General features: G+C 57.0%; 1 protein-coding gene across 4 annotated transcripts in view; it reads right to left on the reverse strand.

Annotated features, from left to right (window-relative positions):
* The window catches only part of LOC100352301 (transforming growth factor beta-1 proprotein), a 32,555-nt gene extending 19,871 nt beyond the window's left edge, over positions 1 to 12,684 (reverse strand). Inside the window, exons 1-7 of one of the 4 annotated variants that reach the window (XM_089318786.1) lie at positions 11,299 to 12,658; positions 9,863 to 10,211; positions 7,684 to 7,844; positions 5,932 to 6,049; positions 2,411 to 2,488; positions 2,125 to 2,272; positions 596 to 812 (exon numbers count right to left, since the gene is read on the reverse strand). In XM_089318786.1, the coding sequence (XP_089174912.1) occupies positions 2,151 to 2,272; positions 2,411 to 2,488; positions 5,932 to 6,049; positions 7,684 to 7,844; positions 9,863 to 10,184 (801 nt within the window). In that variant the 5' untranslated portion in view covers positions 10,185 to 10,211; positions 11,299 to 12,658 and the 3' untranslated portion in view covers positions 596 to 812; positions 2,125 to 2,150. Of the gene's footprint in view, positions 1 to 595; positions 813 to 2,124; positions 2,273 to 2,410; positions 2,489 to 5,931; positions 6,050 to 7,655; positions 7,845 to 9,862 lie in introns of those variants that run through there. The other 3 variants (XM_070062162.2, XR_016224524.1, XM_089318787.1) reach the window with 3 other exon arrangements.
* Between the last annotated feature and the right edge of the window lie 4,448 nt (positions 12,685 to 17,132).

Below are 17,132 nucleotides of genomic sequence, written 5' to 3' on the forward strand. Positions count from 1 at the left end.
TAGGCTAATCCTCTGCCTACGGTGCCGGCACATCGGGTTCTAGTCTCGGTCGGGTGCCGGATACTGACCCGGTTGCCCCTGTTCCAGTCCAGCTCTCTGCTGTGGCCTGTGAAGGCAGTGGAGGATGGCGCAAGTCCTTGGGCCCTGCACCCACATGGGAAACCAGGAGAGGCACTTGGCTCCTGACTTCAGATCAGCGCAGTGCACAGGCCAAAACGCACGGGATGCAGCGGCCATTGGAGAGTAAACCAAGGATAAAGGAAGACCTTTCTCTCTGTCTGTCTCTTTCTCACTGTCCACTCTGTCAAAAAAAAAAAAAAAAAAAAAAGAGGAGCAGCTGGAATAGAACTGGTGCCCATATGGGATGCCGGCGCTTCAGGCCAGGGCCTTAACCTGCTGCGCCACAGTGCCGGCCCCCCATCCATTTTTATATACTCAATGTTTATATAAAGTCTAAATACATACATAAACATTACTTATATGTATTATAATCTATAATATATATTACCCATTTATACAATATACAAATATCTATTTGTATATTTATATATGATTTATATAAGTAAATGCATATTTATAACTACTATATAACAGATTATTTGCTTATTTATTTATTTTATTTGAAAGGCAGAGTTACAGAGATACAGGAAGACTGAGAAAGCTCATCCATCCGCTGGTTCATTGGCCAAAAGGAGGCAACCGCTGGAGCTGGGCCAGGCCTGAGCCAGGTGCTTCATCTGGGACTCCACGTGGGTGCTGGGGACCAGGCATTGAGCCCTCTTCTCTTGCTTTCCTAGGCCCATTAGCAGGAGCTGGATCAGAAGTGGAGCAGCCAGGAATCAGACTGGGGCCAATATGGGATGCCGGCGGAGCAGACAGCAGGTTTACCTGCTATACCACAACGCCCACCCAGGGGTACTTACTTATGTATACTTATGATTGGGGAAAGTAATTTTTGATGGAAAATTACTTTCAAAACAAGTGAAAAATACACATTACAAAAAACAAAACTCTGCAGAGATATCATAAATCTTTTTGCACCAAAATAATTACAGGTTTTTAATTCCAATTCCAAATTAACTTTCTGGATTCCCTGGTACGTGTGTGTGTGTGTGGAGGGGGTGCCCCCTGGATTGGGCTCCCAGGTCTAGATTCCGCAGCCTGCGTCCCCGTGGCCCAGAGCCCTGAGCAGGTCCAGGTCTGACTCCGGGCAGCGCCCTCGCCGCTGAGCTCCTGTTTTGCCTCCCAGAGTCCAGGGCGCTCTGGACCGCAGCCCCTCACTCCCTGGGGGTCCTAGCCCAGGTGTGAGATCTGGTGCTGGAAGAGCCCTGGAGAAGGGGCGACGTCCAGCCAGGGACACCATGAAAGAAAGCCCGGACAGCACCACAGATTCTCCTGAGGGAGGGGTGGGCTGCGACTCCCCGCTTGGCCCTCACATTCTAAGTGAACTCCAGGGACCTGGGCCCCAGCTGACTGGGCTGTGAGGTCCCCGCGCTCCAGCTCCAAGACGCCCTTCCCGCGTCCCAGCTCGCCAGGTGCCAGGCCTTCCAGGACCCCACGTTCCACCCTCCCATGCAGCCTCCCGCCACGCGCAACCAGCACACGAGGCCCAGCCTGCCGCCTGCCAGGCCCTGCACTCTCTGGCTGAGCCCGCATCCTGGGCAGTCAGCATCCCCACTTCCTCCACACCCAGCCAGGGCTCCCATTTCAGCCCAGGTCCCAGCCCTGGGAGCCTAATGTCCCAACGCCAGGGGCCAGCACTGGGGGCTCCGATCTGCCCGGGGTGTGGGAACCCAAACCGCACAGTCTCCTCCCTCTAGGCTCCCAGCAGGCAGCCTCCTCGACTCCAGCGGCCTTGCTCCCAGTCACAGACGCTCACCCAGCATTCTAGAACTCCAGCCCCAGACACTCAGAAGCCCCCAGCAAGGCAGCCTTGCCACACCGCATTCCAGTTCCCGTGCCCACATCCTGACAGCCTCCGACTGCTGCACTGCACCAGGAAGGGGCCCGGGCCCCACGTTCTAGGCCTCCCAGGTCCCAACCCAGCTGCCAGGTCCCGACCCTCAGGCCAAAGAGAAGCCCAGCCGAGTGCGGAGGGCCACAGTCAGAGACCGCCATGTTCACCTGAAGCAGTAGTTGGTGTCCAGGGCTCAGTGGTGCCAGGCGCCATTTAGCTGCAGTGCCCTCTCTAGGGGAGTAGCCACAAGGAGCAGGAAGGGCCGGTTCATGCTATGAGCGGCGGCATGGTTACCTCGGCGGCCAGAACTGATCCCTGTTAGGGTGAAGGCTCTCTAGATCAGTGGTCCAGGGCTGATTTGTGGGGTTGGGGGTACACACACACACACACATGAGCACATGCAGGCACACACAGATCACAGCCGGGGATGGGCTGGGCCAGGTTGGGACTCACCGTTGATGTCCACTTGGAGGACATCATCTGTGCTGTCACAGGAGCAGTGGGTGCTGAGGCGGAAGCCCTCTGTTTCCTCTGTGGGAGTGGGGAGAGGGAAGGCAGTCTGAGTGAGAGGCTCAGCCAGCCCCTGGAGGAAGGGGAAGGAAGGAGCAAACTCCAGGGGGCTCCTCCTGCCTGGACAGCCCTCCCCTGCCCCTCCACCACCCCCACCATGGTGCTCAGCTCTTTGCTTTGCCAGCAGCGTCCCCTTCAGGTCTCAGCTCACATCACCTCCTCAGTGAGCCCTGCAGGATGCACACCCTCCCAGACCATGACATCACCTTGTTCCCCATAGCATGTGACCTCTGGTGTTTGGCTATTTATTTCCTCACTGTTCTCAGTAGATGCAGGGTGCACCCAGAGAGAGAGAGCCTCAGTTTTTTTTGTTTTCAGCTGGGCCTGACCCACAACCTTTTAACAAAGATCTCAGAGCTGGCATTGTTGGGCAACAGTTTAAGCCACCAACTGAGACGCTGGCATTCCATAGCAGCAGTTAGAGTTCTGGCTGATTGACTTTGTATCCAAAAACCAAACAAACAAACAAACAAAAAACTATTTATTCAACTGAAAAACAGTTACAAGAAAAAAAAAGTTGGGGGCCGGCGCCGTGGCGTAGTGGGTGAAACCGCGGCAAGCAGTGCTGGCATCCCATATGTGCGCCGGTTCGAGTCCCGGCTGCTCCACTTCCAATCCCGCTCTCTGCTGTGGCCTGGGAAAGCAGGAGAAGATGGCCCAAGTCCTTGGGCCCCTGCATCCACGTGGGAGACCCGGAAAAAACTCCTGGCTCCTGACTTCGGATCAGTGCAGCTCCGGCCATTGCAGCCAATTGGGGAGGGAACCAGCGGATTTAAGATGGAAGTCTCTCTCTCTCTCTCTCTCTCTCTCTCTGTAACACAGACTTTCAAATAAATAAATAAATGTTAAAAAAAAAAAAAAAAAAAAGTTGGAGAGAGAGATCTTCCATCTGCTGGTTCACTACCAAAATGGCGGCAATGGACAGCATTAGGCCCGGCCAAATCCAGGAGCTTCATAGTGCTCTGCCATGTGGGTGCAGTTCTGCTCCTTTCCCTGGCAAATATTTGGGAGCTGGATCAGAAGTGGAGCGACCGGAAATTGAACAGGCACCCATGTGGGATGCTGACGTCCCAGTGGGCAGCTTTGAAGCTGGACCATAAGATAGTCCACTGGCTGCTTGACCTCAGAGAGCTGCCTGGGAAAACAGCAGAAATGGCCCAAGTGCTCTGGGCCCTGGCACCACCGTGGAGACCCTGATAGTTCCAGCCTCCTGGCTTCATCCTGGCACGTCCCAGCCAGTGAACAGGTCAGTGGAAGATCTCTATTTCTCTAACTCTGCCTTTCAATAAATAAAGAAATCCTCTTTTAAATAAATAAATCTTTTTTTTTTTATTTTTTGACAGGCAGAGTGGACAGTGAGAGAGAGAGACAGAGAGAAAGGTCTTCCTTTGCCGTTGGTTCACCCTCCAATGGCAGCCGTGGCCAGAGTGCTGCGGCCAGCGCACCGCGCTCATCCGATGGCAGGAGCCAGGTACTTATCCTGGTCTCCCATGGGGTACAGGGCCCAAGGACTTGGGCCATCCTCCACTGCACTCCCTGTCCACCGCAGAGAGCTAGTCTGGAAGAGGGGCAACCGGGACTAGAACCCGATGTGCCGGCGCTGCAAGGCGGATGATCAGCCTAGTGAGCTGTGGCGCCGGACTTAAATAAATAAATCTTTAAGCACAGAAACAAACATCTGGAGGAAACACTGAGGGATGGACCAGCAGAGGCCAATCAGCTCACAGGTACTGGGTGCTCTGAGCTAACCCCTCCCTGTGTGCTGTCCCTGTAATCCCCTACACCGTCCATCTGACAGGCCTAGCAGCTGACATACAGAAAGGACGTGACCTGCCCTTGGTCACACAGGGGGCCGAGGCTGGGAGACAAAGCTAAGCTTGGGGCTTTCCCGAGGGCAGATGTGGGATAAAGGCGACTGGAATGAGTGAGTGATGGTTTCTAAGCTCCTCCTGCCTGCGGGCCCTGGGCAGTGTGCTTGGACAGACAGCGACCCAGACACGGGAGATCCTGTCAGGCACCCTCTCTGGTCAGGGAGCCCTCACTGCACCTGGTCTAAGGAATTCTCCTGTGAGTCTCCACACAATCGCCCTCCTCCAGGGAGCCCTCCTGGCCCCCAGATGAGTTTGGGTGCCTGCTCTGGGCCCACACAGCAATGGGGGCTTCCCCACCCTCACCCCAACCCCTCTGCCTTTGCCTCCCCATTCATAGCCTTGGTCCTTCCAGGTCACTGCTGCCCTCCGGGGCTTTGGCAGGAACTGCTACGTGCAGAGGGAAGTGGACCCAGGAGGGCAGGACCCAGGGCTGTCCTGCTCCCCACTGTGTCCCCCACGCCTCCCACACAGGGCCGGGCCCAGGACAGGAGCCTGAGGGTGTGGGGAGCAGCTCGGACTAGACTGTTACTGGAATTAAGACTTATTCTATGCATCTGCTCTCCCACAATATGGCGCTGGGAGAGAAGAAAACAGCTTCTGCACAGCTGCCTCCAGTTCAGCCAATAAACTGTAGGACTTGCTCCTGATTGGAGGAGAGCAGCGTACTCGGCGTGTGGGCAGCCGAGTTCGGATTGGCGGAGGAGGACTATAAAGGAGGAGAGAGACGGCATGCACCAGGAACATGTAAGGGGAACACCTGTGCAGCCCCCGAGAGAGCCAGCTGGCGGTGTGCCGCTCCCCTGCGGAAGTGGGGAATGTGGCCAGGGGGAACTGCCCTTCCACGGAGGTGGAAGGGACAGTAGCCAACCCGGGAAGAACCAGCAGCAAACCCGGGGAGGGCCGAGCAGACGAAAGAACAGCGCAGGGTCCTGTGTCGTTCCTCCACGAAGAGGGGGAACGACAGAGGGGAGTTCTGGGATGCGTGCATGACTAGGAGGGACCCCTGGGCACTGTGGACTCAGCGAGGGAGAGGAGTGGCCCAGTCCTTTCCTGGGCAGATGCACTGTGCCCGGCTCTGCCTGCTCTCAGGGCCTTTGCACAGGCTGCTCCCTGCCCAGAACATGCGGCCCCTCACTGCTTCCTTCCGGATTTTACTCAGCCCTCCAACATCAACTCAGAAACGTCCTCCTCCAGGAAGCCCTCCCTGAACCTAGGCTGGGCCAGGCACTCCCTTTGGGCTCCTCATCCCAGCATGGCCACTCTGGGTCATCACTGCACAGCTAACCACCCACCCAACCACCCACCCAGATGATGATGAGCTCAGTGCAGGCCAGGACTGGGCTGTCCTGGTCAGGCTGTGTCTGTCCCCTGCATCACCTGTCACAGGGCAGGGCAGAAGGCAGGTGCTCAGGACATGGATGATCCATGAACAGATCCCTCACTCACCTCCCAGCTCTGAGTGCCTCTGACACCAACAGGGGGCGGGGGCAGAACCCAGGAGAAGCAGCGGTGGGGTAGACCTGCGATCCTTACCTCCACGGCTCAGCCACGTCCGCACAACTCTGGTGACAACAATGGACAACCACTCATCTGTGTCACTGGGTGCCAGATTCCGGCTCTTGATGTATTGCCAGGAATCGCTGCTGTCTTTCTGGAGGACAAAGCATGGGGGAGAGAGAAGGCCAGAGATGCCACCAACACCTCACCACACAGACCATGCTCCCAACTCCAGCTGAACTCCAGGCACCACTAGCGGCCCTCAGACACACACACTCTCTCTCTGTGTATATATATACATATATATATATATATATATACATATACATATATATGTGTGTGTGTGTGTGTGTGTGTGTCTGTGTCTGTCTGTCTCTCAAGGAAATCAATAAGAAATGAAAAGGACTCTCTGGCTGGAGTTGCGGTGGGCAGGTTAAGCCACGGCCTGTGATGCCAGCGTCCCACTGAGCAGTGGATGAAGCCCTGGTTGCTCCACTTCCCATTCAGCTCCTGCTGATGTACATGAGAAAGCAGCAGAAGGTGGCCCCCTGCCTCCCACGGAGGAACCCAGGATGGAGTTCCATACTCCTGGCTTGGGCCAGGTCCAGCCTGAGTGGTGGTTGCCATAAGGGGAGTGAACCAGCAGATGAAATCTCTCTCTATTGCTGTCTCTATCTGTATCCTCCTCTTTCTGCAACTCTGCCTTTCAAATAAATAATCTAAAAGAAAGAGAGAGAGAGAGAGGGAGGGAGGCAGACTCCAGGGGCCGGTGCTGTGGGATAGTAGGCTAAGCCTCTGCCTGTTCACCAGCATCCCATATGAGCGCTGGTTCAAGTACTGGCTACTCCTTTTCTGATAGAACTCTCTTTGGCCTGGGAAAGCAGAAGATGGCCCAAGTGTTTGGGCCCCTGCAACAGCACGGGTGACCTAGAGGAAACCTCTGGTTCCTGATCTGATAGACGCAGCTCCAGCCCCAGCTCCAGCCATCCTGGCCATTTAGGGGTCGAACCAGTGGGTGGAAGTCCTTTCTCTCTGTCTCTCCTCTAATTTTTTTGAAAATACATCTATTTATTTGAAAGGTAGAGTTTCAGAGAAGCAGAAGCAGAGAAAGAGAGAAGTCTTCCACCAGCTGCTTCACTCACCAAATGGATGGAATGGCTGGAGCTGGGCCTATCTGAAGCCAGAAGCCAGGAGCTTCCTCTAGGTCTCCCATGCGGGTGCAGGGGCCCAAGGGCTTGAGCCATCTGCTGCTGCTTTCTCAGGTAGTAGCAGACAGCTGATCGTAAGTGGAGCAGCAGGGACTCGAACCGGCGCCCATATGGTACCCCAGTACTGCAGGCAGCAGTTTTACTCACTACGCTACAGCACTGGCCATTCTCCCTCTCATTGTAACTGTACCTCTCAAAGAAATAAATATTTTTTAAAATTTCAAAATTAATTACAAATTATCAGCCATGACTCAATGAACGTGGAGCAAGGGAAATATTTAAGATTAATCAATTTCAATTTTAATCGAGTGAAATGTTAACCATTGGCCAACACTGGACAGAACACTTCTGGAGCCTCATCCTGTCCAGAGATTCCAACTTCCCAGAGTCCTGACTTCTTCAGGACCCAACTCCTAAGACACCAGCCTTCCAAGCATTTGAAAACCCTGGCAGAGTGCGAAGTTCAACAGAGCCCCAGGAGTCCCCGGTCTGTGCTCCTCCCCCTCCCGGGGCCGTCTATGAGGACCTGCGGCCAGCAGCCTTCCACCCCACCTGGCCACAGCTCAGGCTCCCTCCTCACCTGGTACAGCTCCACGTGCTGCTCCTGCTGTAACTTGAGCACTTGCATGCGCAGCTCTGCCCTGGACAGCAACACCGGCTCGGGCACTGCTTGCCGGAGCTCTGACATGTTGAAGAGCATATAGACGCTGTGCCCGCAATCTTTGTATTTTTTGTAAATTTCTAGTTGGGAGGAGCAGACAGAGGAGTCAGAGCTTTGGCAGGGGTAGAAGGAGCAGGGACACCCCCAGTCTGAGGGCCAGGGCCCAGAGCTGCAGCCCGGGTTGGAGTTGGACTCTGACACTTGTCAGCTGTGTGACCTTGGGGCCCAGGGTCCCTTTGGGTGGGCTTCCTGCCCTGCACCATGGGTCCTGACCACTCTGTCTACCTGAGGCCTCCATCTGCCCCCCCAGGGAGTGGCCGTGTGGCTCCCTTGTCCCAGGCACCCAGCTCAGATGTGGATTGCACTGCAAGAGGAGGGGTCATGGGGAGAGCCTGGGGTCAGGAAGAGCCCCTGCTGCCTCTGTGCTGTGTGACCTGGGGCACTCACTCCCCCCTGACCCTGAGGCTCTGTCCCTCTGAATCTCAACAGCAGCGTCCAGCTCTGTGCCTTCCACTCAGGGGCTCCTGACTGCGGCCCTGGGGAACCCTGGAGGGGAGGAGTCCTCCCGCTGAGCCAGATCCTCATCTGTAAGAGCAGAAACTACTGCAGGACCAGGTGGGAGACAGAGACCACGCAGAGGAAGCCCTGACAGAGCGGGCGCACAGCCAATCAGGATTGGGGAGGGCGGGCACACGGGCTACACCGGCCACTCAGTCACCAGCCTGCTGAAGAGCACTGTTCCCAGAGGCTGTGCCCAGAGCTTTGCGAGGGTGAAGACATCTGCCCCTCACAACAAGCTCTGAGGAAGGCACCTGATTACATCACCTGGCAGATGGAGACACTGAGGCTGGAGGAGATCCGGCTGCGAGGGGAGAGAAACAGGAAGCGGGGGCGGGAGGCTGGCAAGAAATGGGGCGGGGGGCTCTCGGGTGAGCAGGGAGACCAGCGCGGTGCCAGGAGATGGCACGATGGACCCGCGCAGAGACACGCGTGTTTGGGGGAGAAGTGGACACAGCTGCAGAGGAGGCGCACAGTGACACAACCGTCTACACCACAGGCGAACGTGAAGGCGGGGCTCCCCGGGAGCCACTGCCACTCTGGGGTGTGCACTGCCAGCCTTCAGCCCTGCGGGGTCCTCCTGCCTCTTCGGGAAGTTCGTGTTCCTCCTGCTGCGAGTGGCACCCAGGGGGGGACCTCACCCCTACCTGCACACTTTTCTCACCTGGGACTCGCACAGGAGCCCCCGCCCAGACCTCTCCCCAATGCTCCACACCAGGTCCGGCCCCTCCCGTCCCGCGGTGAGTAGGGTCTTTCCAATCAGCGCCCTGGCACCACCGCCCCCCCTGCCCCATCCCAACACACCTTTCCCACGCCCCTCCCCTCTCCGGAAGCCCCTTCCCCGACCCAGGAGTCCTGGTTCCTGGGATTCCCTGCTCTGTGCCTTCACTCCGGCTGCAAGCACGCGCGACCCTCTGCATGCACCCTGGGCACGCGCTCCAGGTCTCTGCTTCTCTCCTGCCAGCCTCCTCATCCCACCGCCGGCCTCGCGTCCCATGCCCGCACCCGTCACGCAGACCTCTGCCTCTTTGCCACGACCCCTGCAGTCCTGCCTGTCCCGTGCGCCCTGGAAGCGGATCCACGCTCCTGGCACTTTGCGGCGGTTCGCCTCACCTTTTGCTCCTTCTGTCTTTCCGTTTCGTGACCCCCAAACTCTGCCCAGCTTTCTCACTGGCTCCCTTTCCCACAGACTAGGGGCTCAGCCTCTCCCCACAGAGCACCCTCTCTGCAGCTCCCACCCGCGACCCCCGCATTCCACGTGCCCTGCGGAGGGAACGGCTTCTACCCCATTGCCTGTGTCCCCCCGGGACCTCCCTCGACCCCGCGGGTCCCGTGCAGCTGGCGCACTGTTCCAGGACCAGTCCCTGAGGGTCGGGGAGCTCAGCGGCCCCGTCTTTAGGACACGCCCTCCCCCACGTTTCCTGTGCACCCAGGGGTCCCCTTCCTCCCGCTGTGTCCTCTGCGGGTGATTTCCTCCCCGACCCCTGCCCTCCGGCGCCCCCTGGCGGCCCCCTCCCGGTCCCTGTCCCTCGGAGCTCACCGTGGTTGCTGTCCAGCATTGGCACGCGGGTGACCTCCTTGCGGAAGTAGCGGGGCAACAGCTCAGGGCCCTCCTCGTTCTGTTCGCGGGTGCTGTGGTCCACGTCGTCAGGCTCCGGAATGGTTGGTTCCTCCTCCAGGCTTCGGGGGCTGGGGGCCTTCAGCTTGGACAGGAGCAGGGCACGGAAGGCCTCCAGGTGCTGCCTTTGCTGCAGCTCCAGGTCGGTGGCGTTGCGGCCGGGCATTTCCGCGGCCGGGCGGCCGGGCGCCAACACTGAGAGCCACAGCAGCGGCAGCAGCAGTCGCATCCCGGAGGGCGCCATGGGGGAGGCGACGCACTCCGTACAGGGCTAGGGTGGGATGGGGAGGTTGAGGGTCTCAGGGGAAAGCCGCGGCCCTCAGGAAGGCCGAAGCAGGGCTGTCTCGGTATGCGACGGAAGAGTGGGCGGTCTTGAATAGGGGGCCGCAGCAGGGCTGGGAGACCCGTTCCCCAGAGGAGGGAAGGTGCTAGGCTGCGCGGGGTCCGGAGCCGGGAGGCAGGGTCTGTGGCTCGGACGGCTGGTCAGCACCGGGGTCGCTGTGCAGGAGGCAGGCGGGGATGGAGCAAGCCGCAGAGGCCGTGAGGAGGGTGGCGTCCTCTCGGACCAGCGCAGCGCCAAGCCCTCCCAGGTATGCTGGAAAAGTCTCAGAAACCCTTGCTTTTTATCCCTCCTCCAGCTCCTCCTCCCGTTCCGCCCCCAGTGCTGGCATCACTTGGCTGCTCCTGGAGCTGCATCCTCTGATCACGCCCAGGCCCAACAGCCTGAGGCTCCTACCCCAGGGCTGTCCGCAGGTGCCCTCCCACTCTGTACCAGCCAGAGCCTCGCTGTCCAAGGGATCCCCCTGGGACTCCCGCATCCCACAGCAGTGTGCCATTGCGGTGCATCTGCTCTGCTTCGGATCCAGCTTCCTGATAACGAACGGCAGGTGTTTCAAGCACTTGAGCTTGAAACCATTCACAGGGAAGACCAGGATGGAGTCCGTCTCCTGGCTTCAGCCTGGCCCGGGCCCCTTTCATGCGACCATTTGAGTAGTGAACCTGCGGATGAAAGATCTCTCTCTCTCTGCCTTTTAAATAAATAAATAAATCCTTAAAATATAAACCAAAAGTGATCCAGGTTAAGGGGCAGAAGTAGGTCGCCAACCTAGTTTGGTCAACCCCCTGAGTCCGCAGACTCAGTGTCCCCAGAAGATGGGGAACAGGTGATAACAACTCTCTTCCTGATCCAGGTAACACCCGCAGACAGTCCCGCCCCAGGGGCCGATAGCTCCACCCACAGGGACGGAAACCCCGCCTCCCGTCGATCCGTGCCCGCCCAGCTCCAGCGCGCATGCGTCTTGAGTCCAGGGCCGCCTCGGCCCCGCCCCTACCCGGAGCGCTTGCGTCTCTCTACCTACAGCGCTTAACGGCTAGTGGGAGCGAATGCGGCAGCCGGATGCTGGTTCTGGGCCTACTCCGTCCTCTTCGCGGTCGCCAGCGACGCCGGCCTGGCGCCTCCCGTGGGACCTCCCTGACAGCGCGACCCCTCTGACCCCTCCGCGGCCGCCCTCGCCTCAGGCTCCCTGGCCGTTGCTGGGACAACAGCAGGCTCCTCCCCTGGCCTTGCCCCCGCCCTGCACGCGGCCGATTGGTGCTCGCTGTCCTCGGGGGCGGGGCGATGCCGTGATGGACATCTCTCCGTAGCGTCTCTCCAGCCCCGGCCCCGGGATCCGCCGTTGGGGGCGTGGCTGGGCAGTTGCCATCTTGAGTGTGGCCGGGAAGTTTGAGCGCCGACTGTTTGTGCCGCAGAGCCTCTCGAGAAAATGTGCCAAACTAAGCTTCGCGGCCCGCCTCCTCCCCCCAAAGAACACCTGTCTCCCGTCCTGAACCCCACATGCGAGACGTGAGCCTGAGCTCGGGGGAATTCCCTCGGGTCATTCTGTGCATCCCCGGGCCTCGACATCGGAAACAACCTCTCCTCAGACACTCAGAGGCTGGGGCGGGGCTTCCCTTCCCTCTGCGGAGTTCCCCAGGCTGCTCAAGGCCCAGCGGTCCGGGCCCTCCCAGCGACTGCACGTTCGCCGCCAGTGCTGTGAGCGAGCGGCGTCCCCGGGCCCAGCGGTCCGGGCCGTGGGGCGGGTGCACCCGGGCGCCTGAGGTCCTGAGCGCCTCTCCCCGCCTCCGCGTCCAGGGCAGCCTGGTCCTCAGGACCGGGAGTCCCGCCCAGCCGCGCCTCCCCTACCGCGGGGGCTTGCACACGTGAAGGACCAGGGAGGCAGCAAGGTGCACAGGACAGCATGCACACAGGTAGCGCCATCCGAGAGAGAAGGTTCCTGACAGACAGCTGGGAACGCCACGGTCCTGCGTGCCTGCTCCGTGCAGCCCTGGTAACGAGGACTGCAGGGCGTCAGTCCTGGTCCTCGCGGACACACGGGGTGGGGTACACAGGGCTTCTGCTTCATGAAGACTTGAGGCCAGCGTCATTTGCATCTATTCCTGTTTCTCCCCGATCAAGGTGAATGACAGCACCCAGCTTGTGGGATTGTTCCAGACTGAAGGAGTCACCGTCTATGGATGTCTTCAATAGGCCCGCAGGGGCCGGCATGGTGGCGCCTGCACCTCAGAGCGCCCACCGAGTCCCAGATTCCTGGGGTGCGCCTGAGCAGGCAGCAGGCAGTGGACTCAGGAGCCTGGAGGGCGGAATGCAGCACGCGCTCCTGGCTTTGAATTGCTGCCCTCGTTTGGGGAGATGACCAGCAGATGGCAGATGTTCATTCTCTTTGCTTGTTCAGCGTGGCACTCAGCCTTTTAAATAAATCTTTGAGAAAAAAGATGTATTTATTCATTTGAAAGTCAGAGTTACAGAGAAGCAGAAGCAGAGAGAGAGAGAGAGAAGTCTTCCATCTGCTGGTTCATTCCCTACATGGCTGCAACGTCCATAGCTGAGCCCATGCATCAGGGGCCAGTGCTGTGGCGTGGTGGGCTAAGCCTTGGCCTGCAGCACCGGCATCCCATATAGGCGCCGGTTTGTGTCCTGGCTGTTCCTCTTCCCATCTAGCTCTCTGCTATGGCCTAGGAAAGCAGTAGAAGCTGGCCCAAGTGCTTGGACCCTTGCCCCTATGTGGGAGACCCTGAAGAAGTTCCTGGCTTTAGATCCACCAGGATCCAGGCATTGCAGCCACTTGGGGAGTGAACCAGCAGATGGAAGACCTACCTCTCTGTCTCTACCTCGCTCTGTAACTCTTTCAAATAAATAAAAATAAACTTTTCCAAAAAAATCAAACAAAATACAACCATAGAGTGTGGGGACCCCTCGTTTCAGGAGCTGAAGCCTAAGGCCTCCCCTTGATCTTGCACTTTCCGGGCTGCAGGGCTGTGATGTGACTCCCGAGGCAGAGTCCTCAAAGGCACTGAAACCCCTCCCTGCTCCCTCTGGGGGTACCTCACTCTAAGGGGGTCAGTGTGAGGACAGAGAAGCAGCCAACAGAGGGGCAAAAGCAGGGCAGAGCTGAGGTCTGTGGCCAGCACCAGTGCCATGTGAGCCTTCATGCAGGGGGCAGGCAGGTCTCCCAGCCCTAAGCAAGCGAACACCCTCACTGCTAACTCAGGAGAGAACTGGGACACAGCCCCAAGCTCAGCTATTGTCAGATTCCAGACTTACAGAAATGTGTCAAAAGATCAATGTTTCTGTTGCTTTACGATATTTATTTATTTATTTAAAAGGCAGGGTACCTGAGGGATGGAGGGATAGAGAGACAGAGAAATCTCATTCACTGGTTCACTCCCCAATGCCTGAGTACTGAGGTCTCATTCATGTCTCCCACTTAAGTGTCAGGTTCCCAACTATGGGATGCCAATATCCCAACTAGCATCTATTTTATTTTATTTTTATTTGCGAGGTAGAGTTACAGGCAGTGAGAGGGAGAGACAGAGAAAGGTCTTCCATTTGCTAGTTCACTCCCCAAATGGCTGCAATGGCCAAAGGCTGTGGCTGCTTCTCCCAAATCCCTGGCCCTACTGCTGCAGGTCGAGGGCCTCCCCTCCCCCCAGTCTCCTAGGCTTTCTCCACTTAATCTCACAGCCCAACAATGACAATAACAATAACAGTCATGGCGGTTGCATGCAATGGCTCTGCATGGACTTGTGCGCTTCCTGCTCATGCCCTAGAGCGACCCTAAGGCACACCATCACTCACAGTCCCATGATGGGACACAGGACAGGGAGGTGAGCACACCAGCAGCTCACTGAGTGCCCCAGGCCCTGTCGAAAGCATGTGCCATCTCTCCTAGCATTTCCATGGCTTTGTTTTTATCCGCATTTTGCAGATAAAGAAACCAAGGCAATCCCTTGGTGACAGTAAACAATAGGTCCTTGCAGCAGCAGAGCTAACCCAGGCCTGTGTTCCTTGCTGACCCAAGGAGGGCTGGAAGCAGAGGCAGTGCTCTTGCCCCAAGCTCATGCCATTACCTGTTCTCAGGTGTAGCCCAAGCACAAGTGCCCTGTTGCTGACACCTGTTCAGCCCACATAGACCCTTCCAAGAAATGTTTGGAAGTTATTTGTATGCATGAGTTCTACATTTTTCCATCAAAATTAACATGGTGTTATTTTATGATTATTATTTTTAATGATTTATTTATTTACTTGAATATCAGAGTGACAAAGGGAGAGACAGAGACACAGAGAGAGACAAAGAGAGAGATCTTCCATCTGCTGATTCACTCCCCAAATGCCCACAAGCTGAACTGGACAAGAAGCCAAAGCCAGAAGCCAGGAACTCCATCCTGGTCTATGACAAGGAGGCATGGGGCTCAGTGCATGAGCCGTCACCTGCTGCCTCCCAGGTGCGTGAGCAGGAAGCTGATGGGAAGCCGAGTCAAGCAGGCACTTAATATGGGATGCAGAAGTCTCCAGTGGTGGCTTAACCCAGCTGACCACAATCCCCTCCCCTAACGATCCATAAAAATTATTATTTATTATTTGAGAGACAGAGAAAGAACTCTCATCCTCTCTTCCCTCCCCAGTGCCTGCACCAACCAGTACTGGGTGGGAGAGGAAACCAGGAGCCAGGAAGTCAATCCAGGTCTCCCCCGAGGGAGGCAAGACCCCCATTATTTGCGCCATCCCCCCAGTCTCCCAGCTCTGCACTGGGAGGACCGGAGTCAGGGGCTGCACCCAGGAATGAAACCCAGGTGCTGCGGTGTGGGACACGGCTTTCTCAACCCAGGCCTAATGACTGCTTCCTAAATCCCACGGTCACCCTGGTTTGCAGTGCATTCCGTTAGAGCCCCAGAGGCATGGCAGGTGCAAAGGAGGTCAAAGCCCGGCGCTCGTGGGGCTGACACGGTTTCATTAAGACACCAGAGCGAGGTTAAGGAGATGGTAACAGGGCATCCTCGGGGAAACACATCCTGCCCCTGTCCCTCCCCTCTCCCCTCCATGGGTCTCCCTGTCTCCTCATCAGTCAGAAACTCAGGCTGCGCCCAGCGCACTCCCAGACACCTTCCCTTCTCCTCTCCCCAGGAGTGGGCCCGTGCCAGCTCCAGCTCTGCACTCTTGGCATGGGGCCCCGGAGCCTGGAGGGAGGGAAGGCCAGCCGGGCCCCACATAGGCTGGGAGTCCTCTGGTCTGGCAGGGTGGGGGGCTTCTGGGAAGCAAGGCCAGTGCAAGCTGGGTGGGCTCCCGGAGGGAGGCAGAGGCGTGCAGGGTAGAGAGTGCTGTCATCAGACTGCTGGGGAAGGGTCTGGATGATAACGTCGACGACCACTCAGACGCTTACTCTGCAGGCTGGGGGAGACGCTGGGATGGTCACTGGGCCGGATCCAGGCTTCATGTGTGCTGTCACACCTGGGAGGCGGGCAGCATTGCTCCCTTTTACAGATAAAGATTGGGGTTAAGGGAGCTGAAGCCATTGTCCAGGGCCCACACAGCAAAGGCCTTGAGAGGAACTCAGGGCTGTGCGGATCCAGACTGACCCAGGACACCTGAGAATCAGCACATCACCCCCCCGCACACACCCTCTCTCAGCCTCCTTGCCTGGATGCCCCCAGCCCACCTCCTGCCACTGCTTCCTGCCCTCTGTGTGTCTCAAGGAACACAGGCCTGGGTTACCTCTACTGGCCTAGGACATGTTGTTCCCTGTCCCCAAGGAAGCACCTCAGTTTCTTCATGTGCAAAATGGACAGGCAGGAATGCTAGGAAGGCTGAACGTGCTCTCGACAGGGCCTGGGGCACTGGTGAGCTGGCAGTGGGCTCTTAGCAAAGTTATCCCTCCCTCATGTCCTGTTTTCCATCATGGGATGTGAGTGATGGTGCGCCTTAGGGTTGCTCTAAGGCATGAGTAGGAAAAACACACGAGTCCATGCAGAGCCACCGGCACACAGCTACGTGGCTGATACCGTTGTTACTTATTAATGGGTGGCGAGATTACATGGAGCAGGCCTAGGAGACCGGCAGGGCTACTCTAGCTGAAGCAGCAGGGCCTTGGATTTGGGAGAAGGGGCCACGGCCTCTGCAACCCCCACGTGCTCCCCAATACCCGGATGGAGGAGGGGTCCACCAATATTTAGACACTGTATCCCACATTTGAGTGCCTGACTCAGACCTCAGCCACTCACCTTCCTTTACAACTTCCTGCTAATGCACTGGAAGGCAGCATTGATGGCTCCAGTGCGCCCCTGCCCCCATGGAGTAGGCCAGGATGGAGTTCTTGGCTTCTGGCTTTGGCCTGGCCCAGCCCAGCTGTGGTGGTCATTTGGGGAGTGAACCAGCACCTGGAAGATCCCTGTGTGTCTCTGTCTCTCCCCATTAGTCTTTCAAATAAATGAATCAATCAATCATAAGAATAATAGCAAAATATGATGGTATTAGTTTTGATGCAAAAGTATTTGAAACTCATGTATTCAAATTATTGCCATAAGTGTCAGAGAAAACTATGCATCTCTTTCTCTCTACCTCTGGAAAGGAAAAAACAGAAATTATTTGTAAAAATAGATGTTGGGTGGGATGTTAGCATTCAATAATTGGGAATGTGCCACTGAGTGGGAGACCCGGGTTGAGTTCCCAGTTCCCAGGCATTTGGGGCGTGAACTGGTGAATGGATCTCTCTGTGTCTCTGTCCCTCCATCTATATTGGTTGCTCTGCCTTTTAAATAAATTAATATTTTAAAAAGCAACAACAAACATGTATCTTCTTTTTATTTATTTATTTACAAAGATTATTTATCTGAAAGGCAGAGTTAGAGAGAGACAGAG

Source organism: Oryctolagus cuniculus, chromosome 18, assembly GCF_051225735.1.
Source record: "Oryctolagus cuniculus isolate XC-2025 breed Fujian yellow rabbit chromosome 18, ASM5122573v1, whole genome shotgun sequence".
Classification (NCBI taxonomy): domain Eukaryota; kingdom Metazoa; phylum Chordata; class Mammalia; order Lagomorpha; family Leporidae; genus Oryctolagus; species Oryctolagus cuniculus.